General features: G+C 35.5%; 1 protein-coding gene across 1 annotated transcript in view; it reads right to left on the minus strand.

The window, feature by feature from the left end:
* Window positions 1-18,582, minus strand: part of Ar (androgen receptor) — a 192,884-nt gene that overhangs the window by 78,667 nt on the left and 95,635 nt on the right. The window contains exon 3 of the mRNA XM_063245991.1: window positions 5,136-5,287. Within this exon, the coding sequence (XP_063102061.1) occupies window positions 5,136-5,287 (152 nt within the window). The remainder of the gene's footprint in view (window positions 1-5,135; window positions 5,288-18,582) is intronic.

The raw sequence follows: 18,582 nt of genomic DNA on the forward strand, positions 1-18,582 counted from the left end.
AAAGGGCCACCTGAGCTCTACTATCTATGAGAAAAGAGTTTTTCCATAACATTTGGTACTGGATAATCCCCAAAGCCCTCCCTCCTTGTCATGTGGCGTATATTTGGCATCCAGCAAAGCTGACTCATACATGCTTCATAGTCATCCAAAAGCTTATTGTACAAAAGTTTATAAAAAATGTCAAATATTTTCAGTTCCTTCTTTGTGTATTGTAAGGGGAACTGCTCTACTAGCTCACAAAGAAACAGTATACTTTTCTAGCATTCTTAGATCTATGTTTTCTCTTGCTTAGTTAAAAACAGTAAAGGACTAAGAGACTATTACGCTAGGCATTCTATGCAAACCTTGCGAGCTGTGAAAGATTTTAAAAATCAGATAATCAATAATCTATGAGGAAGATGGAGAAATAAAAATTCATAATGTAGACTTGTTAGCATAAGAGAGACCATCAGAAGCAGAGGTAAACAACCTGCACTTACCAATCAAATGTAGTCTACCATCTGTTTTTGAAAGGTATAAACTCTTTTTGATGCCTATGAAATTAATTTTTATCTTTTTTATATACTGGGGATTGAATTCAGAGCATTCGTACAGAGTTGTATCTCCAGCCTTTCTTTTTCCTTGAGGCATGATCTTGATAAATTCCTAAGTTGCCCAGGCTGGCCTTGACTTTGTGATTCTTCTGCCTCAGTCTCCCAGAGGGCTAAGATTCCAAACATGCACCACTACTCTTAGCTTACAATTTTTAATGGTTGAAAAAATTTTAAAGAATAGTAGTATTTAATAAATGTGAAAAATAATGAAATTCAAATTTTAGTGCCTATAAAGTTTTATTGGAACACAGCTAAACCCATTAATTTGTGTATTACTTATGGCTACTTACACAGTATAAAGGCACAGCTGAGTAGTTGAGACAGAGATCATATGACTTGCAAAGCCTAAAATATGTATTTTCTGAGCCTTTATAAAAATTGTTTATTAACTTTTGCTCTAAATTTGGCTGTGACATTTGAAGAAATAAGATATAGGAAGAACAGAAGAGTTCTGGGAAAAGATTTCTGGGACTTATGAAGTGAGGATCAATTGCTTGAGCAAAGATAACTTGAACAAGCTTTTGGTGAAGCTATAAGCAGATCCTCCTGGAGGAGTTAATTAGCTTCTGGAAAATGTTACTCAACAAGTCAGAGAGTGGAAACGATACTGAAATGCATCAAAAACTCTCCAAGATTCCAACTAAAGAGCAGCATTCAATTCTACATGAGCCAAGGTGGGAAAGCACAAATTTAGAAGACAGAAAAGGTTCGATATGGGTTAACTTACAATTCTTCCCTCACAAAAACCTTGGGCAACAGACAGAATCAAAGTCATACTTACATAAAATGTACCAGGGAAACTAAATTGGGACCTATTATAAACATCAGGGAGGATAGTGTAATTCTTTGAGTTCAGAATGTAAACTACAGTCTCAGTTTTATGATGTGTACCAAACAGTGCTCCATGTGTACAAAACAAATGGATATATACTCTCCAAAGTTTTACTAGAAAACATTTGAAATATAGTAAATTCTTGAGCACATAATGCACATGATGAATTAATTAACCCTCTTTGAAACATGATGAGGGAGAATGGCGATTCACATCCTGATTTTCCAGATGAGAAAATGGAAAAGAAAGGAGTTACCCAGCAGTGGCCACAGGGAATTGAATCTCAGAGCACTGGGTTTTAATCCAGCCCATTAGGAGTGCACTTGGTCAGCTGGCTCTGACTCCATTTGAAGACTGACTTTTTACTGATTAGATTCTGGGACTTACCATTAGCTAGGAAGACAAAAGCAGAACGGCACTCAGGGATAAACGCATCTGTTGCTAAAATAATGGTGATGATGCTTGTAATTTATACAAAAAGACCAAACTGGGAGGCTATTTTAAGAACATCTAATTCAATTCCCCTATTTTTCAAACTGGGATTCAAATGGGAAAATTTCATATCTAAGACTACACATACTTCTTTGAGCCGCTGCATAGGTGAATGTATCACCTTCCGTTGATTTCTTGGCCTCTTAGTATGTAACATGCCCTCCCATTCATCTCACCACTTATACTACCCACTCCTCCACAAAGCAGTTTTTCTAGTCATGCCAGTTTTTGACCCACAAGCCATATCCACACACAGCCTGACACACTGACTTTTCCTCAACTAAATTTTTATGATTTTACCCAATGTCTAACACCATTATTTCTTCCATCAAAAATATGTAGCTCTTTCTCTGCCTAGCCACAGTCTTGCTTCAATCTCTAGTATTACTAACAATGAGAAAATGCAGAGCTGTCTCCCCCTGTACTGCCCCTGCAAGACCTGGTCAGATTACAAATGATTGTGTAGAATCTTCCACTAGTGACAGCATTTGAGCTTCATACTTTATGAACCACCAAAGTTAGAAATGAATTTCTGTCTGACATGACAGACTTTTAACTCTTGTACTTTGTGTCCAGTCCAGAAATTTATGAAAACTGTGACTAAAGTGATAATCAGCACTCCAAATACTCAGTCTGAGTTAACTGACAAAAAGAAACAATGGAAGAAGAGAAAGATTTGTGCTTCTACTCTTTCCAAAGCAGGTAGAATTCCAAGTTTAAACAAGGCACTGCTTTAGAAAGGACATCTGAGCAATAAAGATGCATTGTAGAAATGGGAAAAAAATCAATAAATGTTATTTTTGAGTAATAAGACAGACATTGCCTACAAAAGGGAAAATGATGGTAGTAAACTCAGGCCACTGACTTGTACAGATGGGAAGAGAAAGAAAAATAATTTTTTTGTGAATGCATGCATGCGTGTTTGTGTGTGTGTGTGTGTGTGTGTGTGTGTGTGTGTGTGTGTTATGACCTGCCTTCTCATATTCTTCAAAGGGCTCAGAACTGGAATCTAAATTCCATACTCCAGTGCAACCAAAGAGCTCAGAAAATTTCCCCTCCATGACTTTTCAAGGAATCAATTGGTAACTTTAGTCTCATGAGCTCACAGGTGGTCATTTTATCAAAGAAAATACTACAGAGTTTCCCTAATACAAGTGACTCATGGGTTTGAAATATTTTGAGACCTCACTGGATTTCAAAGTGCTCTCTAAATTGTGTGACCCCCACCCCTGTACTTCATCTTTCCTTTCCTGCTATCATAGAGCCCAGAATCTATGTCATAGCACAGCTCTTGCCAGGTAGCACTTCAAAGTCCCTCCTGCGTACCTCTTTCCTTCAGTCCTAACATCCGCAGAAAGCTCCCATGTGCAAAATATAAAATGACAGTAAAACCTCCTTCATGATATGGTTGGCTATTTCTCCTATTTTCTGAAACAATCTGATGAACCAAATCTGTAAAACCCAGAGGCTACGTCAAATATAATTTGATCTCACTACTGAATTTGCCTGTTCCCTTGCTAACCTGAACTTACTCCCTATCCAATACAACTACTACCATGGTGCCAGGCTTGCTGAAACACCAGCTCTAGATAACTGCTCTGGTTCATTCCCTGCTCTAGAGACAGGCCATGTGGGATGATGGCATGAGGGTATATGAAGTATTAGGGTCTCTACTGGGGAAGTTGGAGTGCTCTGAAGTCCATGGAGTTTCTCCTTAGTACCTTTTATGAGACATACTTTCACAAATACTATTAAGACATATACTGTCCTCAGGCTTTTCTAAACAGCACAGGCCTAGATCCTGGGGCCCTGAACCTCATACTAGCCTGGTATGAACAGCAGCAATGGGGAATGTATTGATATAGTGGAATATGCAGCATGTGTTTAGTGTACAAAATACGAGTTGCATCATTATGGTTTTGGTAACTGGAGAAAATCCCAAAATGACCTTTCTGTTTTATATGTATTCCTACTATCTAACTGAATTGATGATTGGCTTTATGATTGGCTATCAACAAAGAAACCAGTTAAGGGGCACTCACTTTCTACTTTTTTCTCTCAATGCCAACAAGTCCCTGAGACTTCTGCTATCCTCTCCTGGTTATCAGCATGGTCGTGGTGAAAGGTATAGCTTACGTATATGTCTTTTAAAACTCTGCTTATGGTTTGTAGCTACTACACAAGGAAAGGCTCTCTGTTTTGCTTCTGACTAGTACTGGATTAGTCAAGGGAGAAAGAAGGAAAAAGGATTTATTAGAAAGTATCTCTTTTGTGGGAGGTGAAAGCAGGGGTGCCTATTGGTGTGTAACTACTGGTGTGGTTCCAAAGTACAGTTTCTCGCTCTATGGGGTGATCATTAGTATCCTTTTGAGAAGAAAGTCCTTAGTACATGGAGTGGAGTGGAATGGATTAATATGAGGCTTACGCCCAAAGTGGTTAGGAAGTAAGGAGTCACTAGCATATATAACAAGTCTAGAAATAGGTGGGATCCTGCTATACGATATAAAGTGACTACTTTTAGGTGCTAGGCAAACATGAGTTGTTGTAAGCTAAATACAACTAAGGAGGCAGGCCTCTGCCCACATAGTTACATATAAAATGTTACTTAGTTGGGATTCTGGACCAATCTAGAGTCAGACCTCAGGTGAGGAAGATATAAGTGCCCCTTTGCTCTGGACTCTTATTTATCTAGGAGCTATTAATGCAAAGAAAGGTCCCAAGGAGACAGCAGCAGGAGGGAGCAGGTGCAGAAACTGATGGTCTGAGAACACTTTCTTTATGAGCCTGAGGCCAGGAAATCTTTGCTGAGGAACAATCTTCTATTCACCACAGAGAACAAGCTAGGGACTCAGTTGGAATTTCTCCACTTCTAACCTTTTTAATAAGAACAAGTTTTCCCTCAATAGGCAGAAGAGTGGAAAACAAGCAGGAAGAAAATTATTTTTTCGAATCATTAATTTGTCTTTCATTCCTAGGACTCACCAAGAACCAAGCACCAGATGGGACCACCTTTATTACCTGCATTGCCTGTACAACTAAGGAAGCCCAAACCAAGTGACTAGCAAGTATGAAAATTTGTTTCTTTAGCTCATAGGTTCTATGAGAGCGCTCTGCCAAAGACCATGTTCCTGACATGATCGTGGGTGCTGGAAGGTATGTATGTCTCTCTGAGATAAAATGAGGAAAGAGAAATAGAAATGAATGTACAAGACACTTACCTTCAGCAGCTCTTTTGAAGAAGACCTTGCAGCTGCCACAAGTGAGGGCTCCATAGTGACACCCAGATGCTTCATCCCCACAGATCAGGCAGGTCTTCTGGGGTGGAAAGTAATAGTCAATGGGCAAAACATGGTCCCTGGCATTTTCCAAACTGGAAAGACACACAGAAAACAAAGCAACACATGTTAATGGGTGACAAAAATAGGAGAGTAAAATCCTAAGGTTTTTAGCAGTAAACCATATGGATAAGTTATAATTCATTGCTCAAGTGAGTCAAGCTGAATTTTCATGGGATTTCTGAGGATGAATTTTGCAGGATTTCCTCTAGTGTGGAGCCTGATGAAGGATAAGAGAAATTCTGTGGGATTAACAAGTCGCAAAGGCTTTATCCATGTGAGGGAAAAAAATGAAAGCAAGAAGTGTATGGTTAAGCTACCTAATTTTAAGGTGGTATTCAGGCAAAATTTTCAAAGTAATGAAATATCACCTTATGAGCTTACCTCACCCATAAGAAGACTTATGACCAAACCAACCAATATCAAAATGATTTTATGTCCTTTCTTTTGTTTCTTGAGTCTAAAATCTCATCTGTAAAATTGGGATAATACATCCACCCTCTGAGTTCCTACAGTAAGTGACAATACAAATAAGACAGTAGTACTTATGATGAATATACACAGGAAGTGTCATAATTATTACATAAATATTATTGTACCATTCTTCATTGCTTTTTTTCATTCCTTCCCTTTCCTTAGAAATCTTTCTAGATCATATTGGCATCCTCTTGTCCACACTTTAAAAGTAGCAGAATCTCTATCTGATGTTTTTGTTCAGAAATTATATACAATGACATGAAAAATCTTTTGGGCTGCTATCAAAATATTTGGTTGTTATAAGACTCAGGAATTCCTTGTGCAAATGTGAACACTCAGCAGGCCATCCATGTAGGGTCACTGCCTATCTCTAAGAATGTCTGTGCCTGAATTCTTCAAGTTGGTTGCAAAGGGAAGGGGCTAGAAAGGCAATCTTAAAACCTTCAGAGAACAGTGATTCTTAATTTCCCACAGTGCTTAAATCAAGTTCAAAGAGATGGCAAATGGGTCTTACTAATCAAGGGTCAGCTTTTGTCTTTCCAATGTCTTATGTCTAGCGATAACCAAAACTCAAGTGAATTTATGGGTTAATTTGTTTCATATAGATGAAAAATGTCTACAATCTCATCCACAGGAATGCAACTTTTATATTTCATGAGTACATCTTTCTTACAAACAGAAGGAAGGAAAATAATCCCTAATAGGATCCTATTTACTATCTACATGATTTCAACACTTCACAACAACTTGGTGAGACAAGCTTATTTTCTCATTAGTGTATCCATTGTATAGATGAAACAGTAAAACTCAGAGGAGACAAGCCCAGGTGATTTGATACCAAGCCCAGGATTATTTGACTCCAAATCCAACACAACCTCTTTTACTGTATTGTCTTCCCATTGCTCAATTTTTTTATCTACCAGTGATTCTCTGGTTATCATGCTCAACATAGACATCAGAATCTAGCAAAAGCATCAAAGTTTATCCTCCTCTTAACTGCAAGTGAGCAAATCTGACAGAACCATAGCAAAGAAAGCTTTCCTGAGGCTATATTTTACAAGGACTTCATCTCCAACACCCAAATATCAGCCTTTATTTAAGCCCCAAGTACAACAGAAAACACTCAAAATGTTATGTAGATATGCAAACCTAGCCACTTATTATAGTGGCCTAGCTTCTCTCTTCTCATGCCTTCTTTTTCCTAATGTAGTAAGAAAGCTAGCAGGAGTTGGCCCACTCTACTAAGGTTAGCAAGGCCATATATTCTAAAGGAACTCATTTCCAACATGCAATTCAGTCAACTGCAAAGAAAGTCATTCTCTTAGCTAAAATGTCATTTACTAGGGTAACGATTGGGTCCCTATCCTCAATCATAAAACAAGAAGTAGTACAATTTATTTGACCAGTATCTTTCTCTCCCCACTTTCTTAACTTCTGTAACTAATGCAAACAGTTCAAATAAAATCAGGAAGACATGTATTCAGGCAATTCACATGCCAAGCCATTTATTAAAACATATCATCTCATTTAATTTCCCAACAGTCACCCCTATAGTTCTGTATTATCCATATATTGCCAAAGAAAAACTACTGTTCCAGGAACTGAGAAAATTTGCCTAAAATCATGTCTGGTAAATGGCAATCCAAGGATTTCATATTAATAGTTCGACTCCGAAGTGTAGATTGCTAACCATTGACAAGCTATGTTATGAGACTAAAGGTTGACATTTAGGTAGATTGGTTCAACTCAACTTTTATCTCCTAGCTTTGTTGATGAGGCACAGACTAGATTCTATTGACATAGCTCATGATGTTTCTTTCCTTCCCCTCCACAAGTCATCATCTAATAAAGAAAGACAGGAAGCAAAGAACAAAGTAACATAGTAAGTGATATTCTAAAGCAGAGTGCAGACTGCTAAAATAAAAAGGCACCTCAAAGACAAGACTGTTTTTTGAAAGATATAAGGCATCAAAATGGGTAAATTAGAGGATGACAACAATAGTGATTATGAAATAAATATCAGATAAGCAAATTGGAAACACACTGAGAACAAATAAGATGTCTTTTTGGTAAAAATTCTTTAAGAAATAGAACTTAGAAATTGCTGTTCAGTAGGTATACAGTTTCATTTAAGGAAGATGAGTGAGTTGTAGAGCTCTGCTGTGTAATTTCACAACATAAAATTTCCAATTAAATTTTCTTACGAGGGTAAGCTACATAATGTTATTATTAAAACATCATATATATATACTGAAATTTAAAATACAGTTAAACAGCAAGGCATGATAGTGCACACGTATAATCCCAGCATTTGGGAGACTGAGGCAGGAGGTTCATTTCGAGTTCAAGACTAGCCTGGGCTACAAAATGAGCTCAAGGCCAGCCCAAACTGTATAATAAGACCCTGCCTCAAATAGACAAAAAAATACAGTTAAAAGTGGTTAAAATATTAAACAGGTTTATAATCAAGACTAAAATAATCAACATTTTTATTAAATTTGAGTTTAATAAAGTATGCTTTGCACAAAAATAACTATTAAGAATGAATAAATGGAGAAATAATAAAAGGCATTTCATAATATGGACTTTTATGAACTACAGTTCACATTAACTAGAGACCTGAGGTAACTTCTTACCAATTTCTCTCTCTCTCTCTCTCTCTCTCTCTCTCTCTCTGTGCTCCCCCTTTCAAAATATTTTAAACAGTACCCACCTCACCCTGGTTTAGTGTGGCCAAAGGTCACACTGCAGTTCTGACTTATGAGCTAAACTTTGGGAGTTGGAAATGAAAATTACAGCTGCGGTTATTCTCCTGGTTTGTATCTCAGAGAAACTCATGTGCATATGTATCAGGAGGCACATGCAAGAATGCTCATAGTAGTTTTATTATAAAAGCATAAATGGTAAACATCCACTGATAGAAGAAAGGATAAAAAAGCACATTTATTCAATAAAAAAATTCAATAATGACAAGAAACAGGATAATGCCATACATAGGTTTATCTCTCATGTTAATATTATATAACATACCTAACTCACAAAAGCATGCATATAATTATATTACATGAATTTCAATAAGAATCAGAAAGAATATGTTACTTAGAAACATACATATGAAAAATATCAAAATCCTACTGAATCATAAGCAGAAGTGTAGAATAATATAGTTCTGAGGGGAGATTCATTCTGACAAAGGATGATGCAAATAGATTTAGGCATTCATTTAAAAAATATTAAACCAATACTGCATACTAGGTACCATTCTAGGTACTGAGGGATGAAACAGTGAACAAAACAGACAAAATTCCATGCCTTTACTGAGCTTGCATTCTATTAGACCTGATACAATGTTGGGTCTGACAATGGTGGTTCTTTAAGGTTCATGAATATTCACTTGTTATGCTGTATAACTTACATGCTTCATGTATTCTTTGTATGACTATAGCAACATGTTATAAAAGAAAAAATAAAAATCTCAGAAGCTTTGAATATCTCCAAAAAAATGTCAACTGTATACATAGAAGCAGAGGTTTGTTTTGAGAACAAGTGCATTAATATCATGCAACAGTGTATTTCTTTATATTTCTCTGAGTTTCATGGTTGCTTACCATCCAGAAGCAGGCTATTTGGTTTTGTGAGCCTGAAGCAATTACTGCACCACCTAACTGAAGAATTCTGAACTGAGACACAACTTGCTATTCTCCAAAAGTTGCACAACTAATTAAATAAAAGAAGACCAAGGTTATCAGCCTGAAAATGCAAGATCAGCCATAGCGAGGTTGGGATTGGGAACCCTCAGCACTCAGTTGAGTTCCTCAGTCTCTCTGCTCTTCTCTTGGTTTCTCTTCTGCCTTCTTTCCCTACTCCCCACTCTTTCTCCCAAGGAGAACTTGGTAGTATTTTTAAAAGAATGACTCATTTGAGCAAGTTCTAGAATAATTTGGAACCAGGATGAAATAGAAAAGTCACAGAGCAATTTCTTTTAATTGAGAGAGGAATGTCAACTCAGCAGGGTTTTACATCCAACCAGACTTGGGTTGGAATCTGGCTTCCACCAGTGAACGTTGGGCAAAATCATTAAGGCTCTCTGAGCTCCACTTACCCCATTTGGAGAACTGGGGATACTTTGACCTTTTAAGGGGTCTGTGAGAATTACATTAACCAATACAAATGAAGGACTTTACTCTGTGCCTTCCATATGGTTAGGTGCAATGTAAAGCTTGTCTGCATTCAGCTTTGTTGCATTGTAAAAAAAGAAATTGCCCAATATTCTAAAAACTAAAAATGAGCCTTCTTCTTGGTTATACAGATATTGCAGAGAAAGGAAAATACATAGAGAAAGGGGAAGATTGATTTTAACCACCCTAGAAAGGAATCAAAATGTCCTTAAGAGGCCATTCCCCACTATTCCCTACACTTAGACCCCGGAAATGTTACTTTATTTTTGATCTCTACAGAATTTATTTGTATGGACAGTTAATTTGAATCGAATCATGCAGTATATGTTCTTTTGTGACTCACTTATTTAATTTACCATAATGTTTTTAAAGATCATCTTCACTGTAGCATGCATCAGTATGTCATTTCATTATTGTCATTATGGATAGTTAGTATGAATGGAATCATGAGGTATATATGACTTGTGTGTTTCATTTACTATAATGTTGTCAAGAATCATCCACACTATAGCATGCATCAGTACTTCATTTCTTGTTATTGTCATATAATAGTATAGTGCATGGATATATATATATATATATATATATATATATATATATATATGCTACATTTTGTATGTACATTCATCAGTTGGTGGGTGTTTGAGTTTTCTCTACTCTTTGGCTATTCTGAATAATGCTGCAATGAACATTTGTGTCAAATTTGCATGTATGTGTGTTTAGGAGTGTGTGTGAATGTGTGTGTGTGTGTGTGTGTGTGTGTGTGTGTGTGTGTACTTACTTTCCCTACTTTTGAGTAGATATCTTGGAATGAAACTGCTACATCAAACTAATATTTGAAGAAACTTTCAAGCTATTTCCTAAAGATACTCAGCCACCTTATATTGGACAAAGGGAATAAACATGTTCACTGGAATAAAGCTTTTTTAATAAATGGTGTTATAAAAATTGGCTTTCCACATGCTGAAGACTGAAAATAGAACCATGCCTATCAACACACATTAAACTAAAGTCAAAATGGGTCAAAGATCTAAATATTAAAAGAGAAACACTAAATCTACTGGAAGACAAGGTAAGTAGAAATCTTGAAGACATAGGGGTAGGCAGAGAATTCATGAATAAAATGCAAACGGCATGAGAAATACTTCAAAGAATCAACAACTGGCATCTCATATTACTAAAAAGTTTTGCACTTCCAAAGAAATCACCCACAAAGTGAAAAGAAAACCCACAGAATGGGAAAGAATTTTAGCCAACAATTCTTCAGACAAAGGAATTCTATCCAGAACATATAAAGAATTGAAAAACATCAAGCTCCCCAAATTCAAAGACCTTCTCCAAAAATGGGCATTGGAGATGAACACATCATAATCAGATGAAAATATACAAATGGCAAATAAACATATGAAGAAATGTTCACCATCACTGGTCATTTGAGAAATACAAATTAAAGCAGCATTGAGATTTCATCTCACTCTGGCAAGAATGGCCGCCATCAAAAAATCAACTGATAACAAATGTTGGCGAGGATGCGGGGGAAAAAGAAACACTTCTTCGCTGTTGGTGGGAGTGAAGACTGGTGCAACCACTGTGGAAATCAGTATGGAGATTCCTCAAAAAACTAGGATTGGAAGTTCCATTCAATCCAGATATTCCCCTCCTGTGTATTTTCCCAGAAAAAATGAAAAGGTCATGTCGCAGTGATACATATACACCCATGTTCATAGCAGCACAATTTGTGATAGCTAAATCTTGGAAACAACCAAAATGCCTATCAACTGCAGAGTAGATGAAAGAGATGTGGTATTTTTATACAATGGAATACTACTCAGCTGTAAAAAAGATGATTTTTTAATTTATTTAAAGAGAAAAACAAAACTAAACAAAGCAAAACAGTAAAAGGCTAGAAGTAATACTAGAAGTAATACAGAATTTCAAAAGAAAAAATATACAGTAAGAATTCACCAGTTTACAGATCACATATTGTCATCTCGGAAAACAGTTGTCCAGAATACAAAATTAAAGCATACAAAGTGTACATTAATACAGTGAGATTGCAGACAGTTCTGTTCAATGATCCAACAAAAACTCAGCAATATGGTTCTCTATCCTACACTTTTAAATATACTTGCAGTTATATCCTTTAGATACCTTTCTTATGATCTTGAGGCCTTTATTGGTAAATGGAGGCAATTAGTGAAATAACACTCACATTAGCAAATATCACATTGTCTGTCTGGTGTAAAAAAATGATAAAAACTAGCATAATAATGTGATCCAAAAAGTATAATAGGTATTGTAAAAGTGAAAGGGAAGGAAAGTGCTCTAAAGCATGTAACAGTATGTATAGTGTGCAAGATAGATGACTATATTATTAAATTTCTGTTAGATCATTGAAAAGAAGGGTGTGCATTGTCATTGTTTGAGTGGTAGCCACTATTTATGTTTTGATTTTGTAACTTTAACAACTATTTTTAGGATGACAATATGTAATGTTCAACTAGCAATGTTATGATGTTAATTTTTAATTCTGTATTATTCTACTTCTTTCTTGGTTTTTCTATTTTGTTTTTTTAATTTTCTTTTCTTTCTTTAAGTAAAAATATTTTGAAAAAATAAATAAAATTTTATTTGTAAAGAGGATAAAACTAAGGAAAGTAGAATAAAATCAACCTAAACAAACTAGTATAAGTGATTCAGGACTTCAAAACCTTACAAAATCAGCAACAGTTGCCATAATGCCTTTTGTTGTCTTCAAAATAGCTGCAGATACCTTCAGACATGGTAAAAATCAAGCAGAGCCGAATAGAGTAGAAACAATAAAAACAAAACAATGAATGCAATAAAGGGTTTCAAAATAAGCTAACAGTAAATCCAAAGTGGCTACCATTATATGTCTTGCTGTCTTTTAAATAGCTGCTCATGCCATTAGATTTAGCATAATCAAACAAGAGAATAAAACGCAACTCAAGAAAACAATGAAAATGATATGGTATCCAGGTGAGGATCACCTCTTTGTGACAACTGGTTTTCTACCCCTGCAATACATGAATGGTGCTGACTCAGAAAGAGATACTTGGGTATGGCTGTCCCCACTCCAGCAGTGGCCTACACAGGATGCTGGTTTCCAGATGGGGATCACTTCCTTATGAGGCCTTGTTCTTTCCCCTGTATTCCTTGTTACTTTACATTTTTTACCAGCAATTTACAAGGGTTCTAATATGCCTATATCAAAGCTAACACTTACTGGTTTTCTGTTTTCATTAAAGTCATCCTAGTGAGGGTTAGGTGGTATCTCTATTTGGTCATGATTTTCATTTCCCAAGTACCTAATGGTTTGGAGCATTTTCCTTTGTGTATCTGATAAGTGGAAATATCAAAGCAAATCTTTAGGTTACCTGTATTTTGTTATTGAGTTGTAAGAATTGCTTAAATATTCTGCATTCAAAACTTTTGTCAGGTATATGATATACAAGTACTTAATCTGTGTTGAATTTTTACTTTTTTATCGATGTTATTTGCAAAACAAACTATCAAATTGGATGAATCCCAATTTACATTTTTTCTTGTGTTGTTTGTGCTTTGGAGATTACATTCAGAAACCACTGACTGTCATGAAGATCCATTCCTATATATCCTTTTTCCCTATCTTAAGTGTGACTTGAGGAGATTTATTGTAATGCAATGTAACTGTTCTAAAGACCTACTTCACTTTTGATGCAAATAAAGTTCAGAGTTAAATACCTTTTTATTAAGTTATAGCATCATAAGAGGGAAAAGCAAAGGCTCTTAAGGATACAAAGCACCAGTTTGAATCCAACCATTACCGATCATTAACCATTGAATACTGGACTCAGTATAAATTTAACTTTCCTGCTCATCAGTTTCCTTTACCATCAAAAGAGGAGCACACCAATCTAGGCTCAAAAGGTTATTGTGGCAAGACATTCAGACAATATATGAGAAAGGGCCTGGAACACTTAAAAGTTAATTCTTCCATGCCATTCCAACATCTCCTTGAAGTCAGAGTCCAAGATATCTGACTTCCAGTCCAGTAAGCTCTGCAATCATAATGCTGTCTCCTATATCAGACACTTATGGGTAAAACAGAAAAGCAGCAGCCATGATAACCTCCCTTATCCCAAACTTAGGAATACATGGAAAACATACTGCATCTTTGAAGTACTTTTGCAACTTTGCATAGGAAAAACACAGATGGTATAGTTTATGAAATATGAAAAATGTTCATCCAAGTGTTTGAGAATTTGAGAAACCTAAAGAAGGAGATAGCACCACGTGACTAGACACAAGTTGGGTAATGAAATGCTAATGAGATTCCACACTGAGTCCACAACTAAAAAGTCAAGGTTAGACATTTCATATTGGACCAGAGAATTTACAGAAGATACAAAAACAGCAACAGAACTCATGCTGATTTCTTAAATGATGTACAGTGATGCTGAACCTAAGGCAATCTAGGCTAGGTATTAACTTGACACTTGGAAAAAATACTATGCTCCCCAAATTAAGAGACTGATTTTGATTGTGGAGAGGGAGCTCCTTGATGGAGATTAAAAATCCTTATTCCCATGTTAATCCAGTATGTATTACAACATACAGCAAAATACTTAGAGCTGGGATTTACAAATATCCCACCTAAAATACTGCACTCTATAGAGTTTAATCTTATTTAGCTTTTACAACAAATGAAGTATGTATCATTATTCTCATTTCATAGGATCGCACGGAGGTGGAAAAAACTAAAACATTCTGCTAGAGATCAATAGAGAGTAAATAATGGCCTCAAGATTTGAAATCAAATCTCTGACTTGAAGTTTAACTATTAGAATATTAGATTAATTATCTGCTTAACTACGAGACCATCAGTTACTTACAGAGGATGGCAATACCCAATGACTCAACCCAGAAAACCTGAATCATTCTGAACTCAATGTAATAATCTTTTTCAAGGCACCCATCTACCAACACAGTCCAATCAGTCAATCCACAACTAGTATCTCTTAATTTTGCCTTCAAATTACAATAACTGCTTTGTTCAATCTCTTTAGTTTCCTCTCTGATTCTCACATAGAAGTCGCAAGAGCCCTACCAAAAACATACGCTTCTGAAACTACTTTCTCTTTAGAATTCTCTGAAGCTTATCACTGTAGCCCTAATCCATGAATATACTGTATTAGAGTGACAAGAGGATAAATGAGCAATGCAGAGCTCTAATTTCACTTCTGCTCTTCTAAGTCTGAAGTTACATTTCAGGTCCAACCTGAGTGTGTACAGTTTTACTAAATGAGCAAGTGAAAAGCACCTGGCATGTAGGATCTAAATTAAAAGTATCATCATGGCATTCAAGGCTTATTTCTAGATCCTTGTCTCACCCTCTTCAACCTTTTCAATGTTTCTTTCAGGTATACCATCATTTTACAGTTCCTCAGCGTAGCCCTGCTATTTCAGGCGTTATTTTAAGGGAAAAAAAATCCAAATAAGATAATAGGAGAGTAACAATGGTTAATACAATGCATATCATTATTTTTAAATTAAAGTACAAGATGTAGACAATTTTTGAACAATATTAGCCCAAAACTTTCTTTCCAATGAAATAAGATAAATTAGTGCTATAACTATCTTAACTATGATATATATATATATATATATATATATGTGTGTGTGTGTGTGTACATATTTGTGTGTGCCTGTATAATTTTTTGCTTTTCCCTTCCTTTTCCCCATTCTTCCATCCCAGTTTCTCTCTCTTTTTGAATATTATTTATTCTTTTAACTTCTCACACTAGCAAACAATATGGTGTATACATATGTGCATCTGGTTAATTTCACTTAGGAGTCTGGTCTCAAGTTACATTCATTGACTTGTAAGTCTCCAGTTTATCCTTATTTATCACTGAGTAGTACACCACTATATAAAAAGACCACACCTTTTTTTATCTATTCCTCAGTTGATGGGCATTTAGAGTCTTTCCAAGATCTAGCTATTATGAATTGTGTTGCTATAAACATGAGTGCACATATATCGCTGTAGTATGTTTCCAATTCTTCTGGGAAGATATGCAGAAGGAGAATAGCTGGGTCAAATGGGACCTCCAATCCCAGCTTTTTGAAAAACCTCCACACTGATTTCCACAGTGGTTGTACTAGTCTACACATCCACCAACACTGAAGAAGTGTCCTTTTCCTCTCTGTTACCTTCAGTATTTGTCATTGGTTGATTTTTTGATGATAGCCACACTTTCTGGAGTAAGATAGAATCTCAGTGTTGTTTTAATTTGCATCTTTTCAAAGGTCCAGTGCTGAACAATTTTATATATTTATTTGCTACTTGTACTTCTTCATCTCAGAAGTATATATTCATCTCAGATACCCATTTTGGATTGGCCCTTTAAATTGGAACGGTCTGATTTTTTTTTTTTTGAGTTCTTTATATGTTCTTGACAGTAATCCTTTGTCTGAGGAACAGCTAGTAAATATTTTCTCCGACACAGTGGGTTTTTCTCTTCACTCTGTTGGTGGCTACACTTACTGTACAATGTTTCTTAGTAAAATGAGTTCCCGGTTGTTTATTCTTTGTGATAGTTTCTGTGCAATTGGGGTTTTATTCATAAAGCCTTTGCTCACACCAATGTCTTCAAGACTTTTACCTATTTTATCTTCCAGAAGATTTAATGATTCTATTTAAATATTTAGGTCTTTGATCCATCTAGAATTTAGTTAAGTGTATTGATTAAAGATATGGGTCCAATTTTAATCTTCAGCATGTGCAGAAACAGTTTTTGCAGTACCATTTATTAAAGAGGCTTTCTTCCACTGAATGTGCTTGACACCTTTGTCAAAGATAAGATGAATTAGTATGTCTGGAGATCTTTCTGCATCTTCTAATCAGTTCCACTGAGCTTCATGTCTGTTGTGTCCCATACCAGACTGCTTTTATCACAGTAGCTTCATAGTATAACTTAAAGTTTGGGATTGTGATGCTCCCTGTCTTGCCTTTGTTACCCAGAATTGCTTTTGCCATTCTAGGTCTTTTTTGGTTTCACATGAATTTTTGGATTGTTTTCTCTAATTCTGTGAGATATGCTCTTCAAATTTTGACAAGAATTGCATTAAATTTGTAAAAGCAATTTTAGATATATAACCATTTTCACTATATTTGTTCTCCTTACAAATATTAAGGATATCTTCATATTCCTAGGTATTTTATTTTTTTGGATGATATTGTTAAAGGTGTTGTTGCCCTAATTTCTCTCTTAGGGAGTTTTTTTTTTTTATTCTTGTACATGAAACCAGTGGATCTCTGTATATAGGTGTGCTACTGACTTTGCTTATTAAATTTTGCAGAATTTTAGTGGAGTTTTTGGGATCTTCTCTGTAGAGTATCATATCCTCTGAAAGTGATGATAATTTAATTTCTTACTTTCCTATCATAATTTCTCATTTCTTTCTCTTGTCTAATTACTCTGTCTAAAGTTTCTAGGACTATGTAGAATAAGAATGGAAACAGTGGACACTCGTATCTGGTTCCTGATTTAGAGAGAAAGCTTTCAGTTTTTGTTCATACTGACTGTTGGTTTGTCATAGATGGCTTTTATCAGATTGAGGAAAAGTCTATCTACTCTAACTTTCTGTAAGGTTTGTTTTCCAACCATGGATGGGTGCTGGACTCTGTAAAAAAATTTTCTGCACCTATCAAGATGATGACATGATTTTTGTCCTTGGCTCAGTTAATATGGTATGTTACGTTTATTAATTTATGTATGTCAGACCATCCCTACATCCCTGGGAAGAATGTCACTTGCTAATGTTGTACAATCTTCTCAATGACTTTCTACATTCTGTTAGCTAGCATCTTATTGAGGATTTTTGCGTCTATGTTCATTAGCAAGATTGGTCTGCAATTCTCTTTTTCAGTCGGGTCTTTCTCCAGTTGTATCAAGGTAATGCATGCTTGCAGGAATGAATTTGAGAGTATTACTTCCCTCTCAATTTTGTTAGAAGTTGAGAATAGAGGTGTTAAGTCTTCTCCTAATTTCTTGTAAAATTCAACAGTGAATACATCAAGACCTGGGCTTTTCTTTGTTGATTGATGCTGGCTTATTTAGGATTTTTATATCTTCTTGATTGAGCTATGGCAATTCATATATGTCTAGGGATCTGTCTATTACTTGAGCATTTTCCACTTTATTTTAGTATACAACATTTCAAAGTAGGTATAGATGATCTCCTGGACTTCTGCAGGTGTGATTTCATATTTTTCATTTGCAATTGTATAGACTTCAGTCTTTTCTTTCCTTTTTTGATACAGTTGGATAAGAGTTTGCCAATTTTATTTTGAATTATTATTAAAAAAACAAATGCTTCGATTCACTGATTCTTTGTTTTGTTTTGTTTTTTTAGTCTCCAGTGCATTAATTTTTGCTCTGATCTTTACAATTTTATCCCTCATATGAGATGTTGGCTTATCCTATTTTTCTTTTTCTATAAGTTCTTTATTTGAACTTGTTGTCTTCCTGAAATAGTCATTAACTGCTATAAATTCTCCTTTTATGACTGCTTCCACTGTGTCTCATAAGTTCCAGTATTTTGTATGGTCATTATCATTTAATGTTAACAACTGTCTAATTTCTTCTCTAATTTCATCCTAATGGTTG

Source organism: Cavia porcellus, unplaced genomic scaffold (genome assembly GCF_034190915.1).
Source record: "Cavia porcellus strain 051 isolate PalLab524CR breed Dunkin Hartley unplaced genomic scaffold, mCavPor4.1 scaffold_3, whole genome shotgun sequence".
NCBI lineage: Eukaryota > Metazoa > Chordata > Mammalia > Rodentia > Caviidae > Cavia > Cavia porcellus.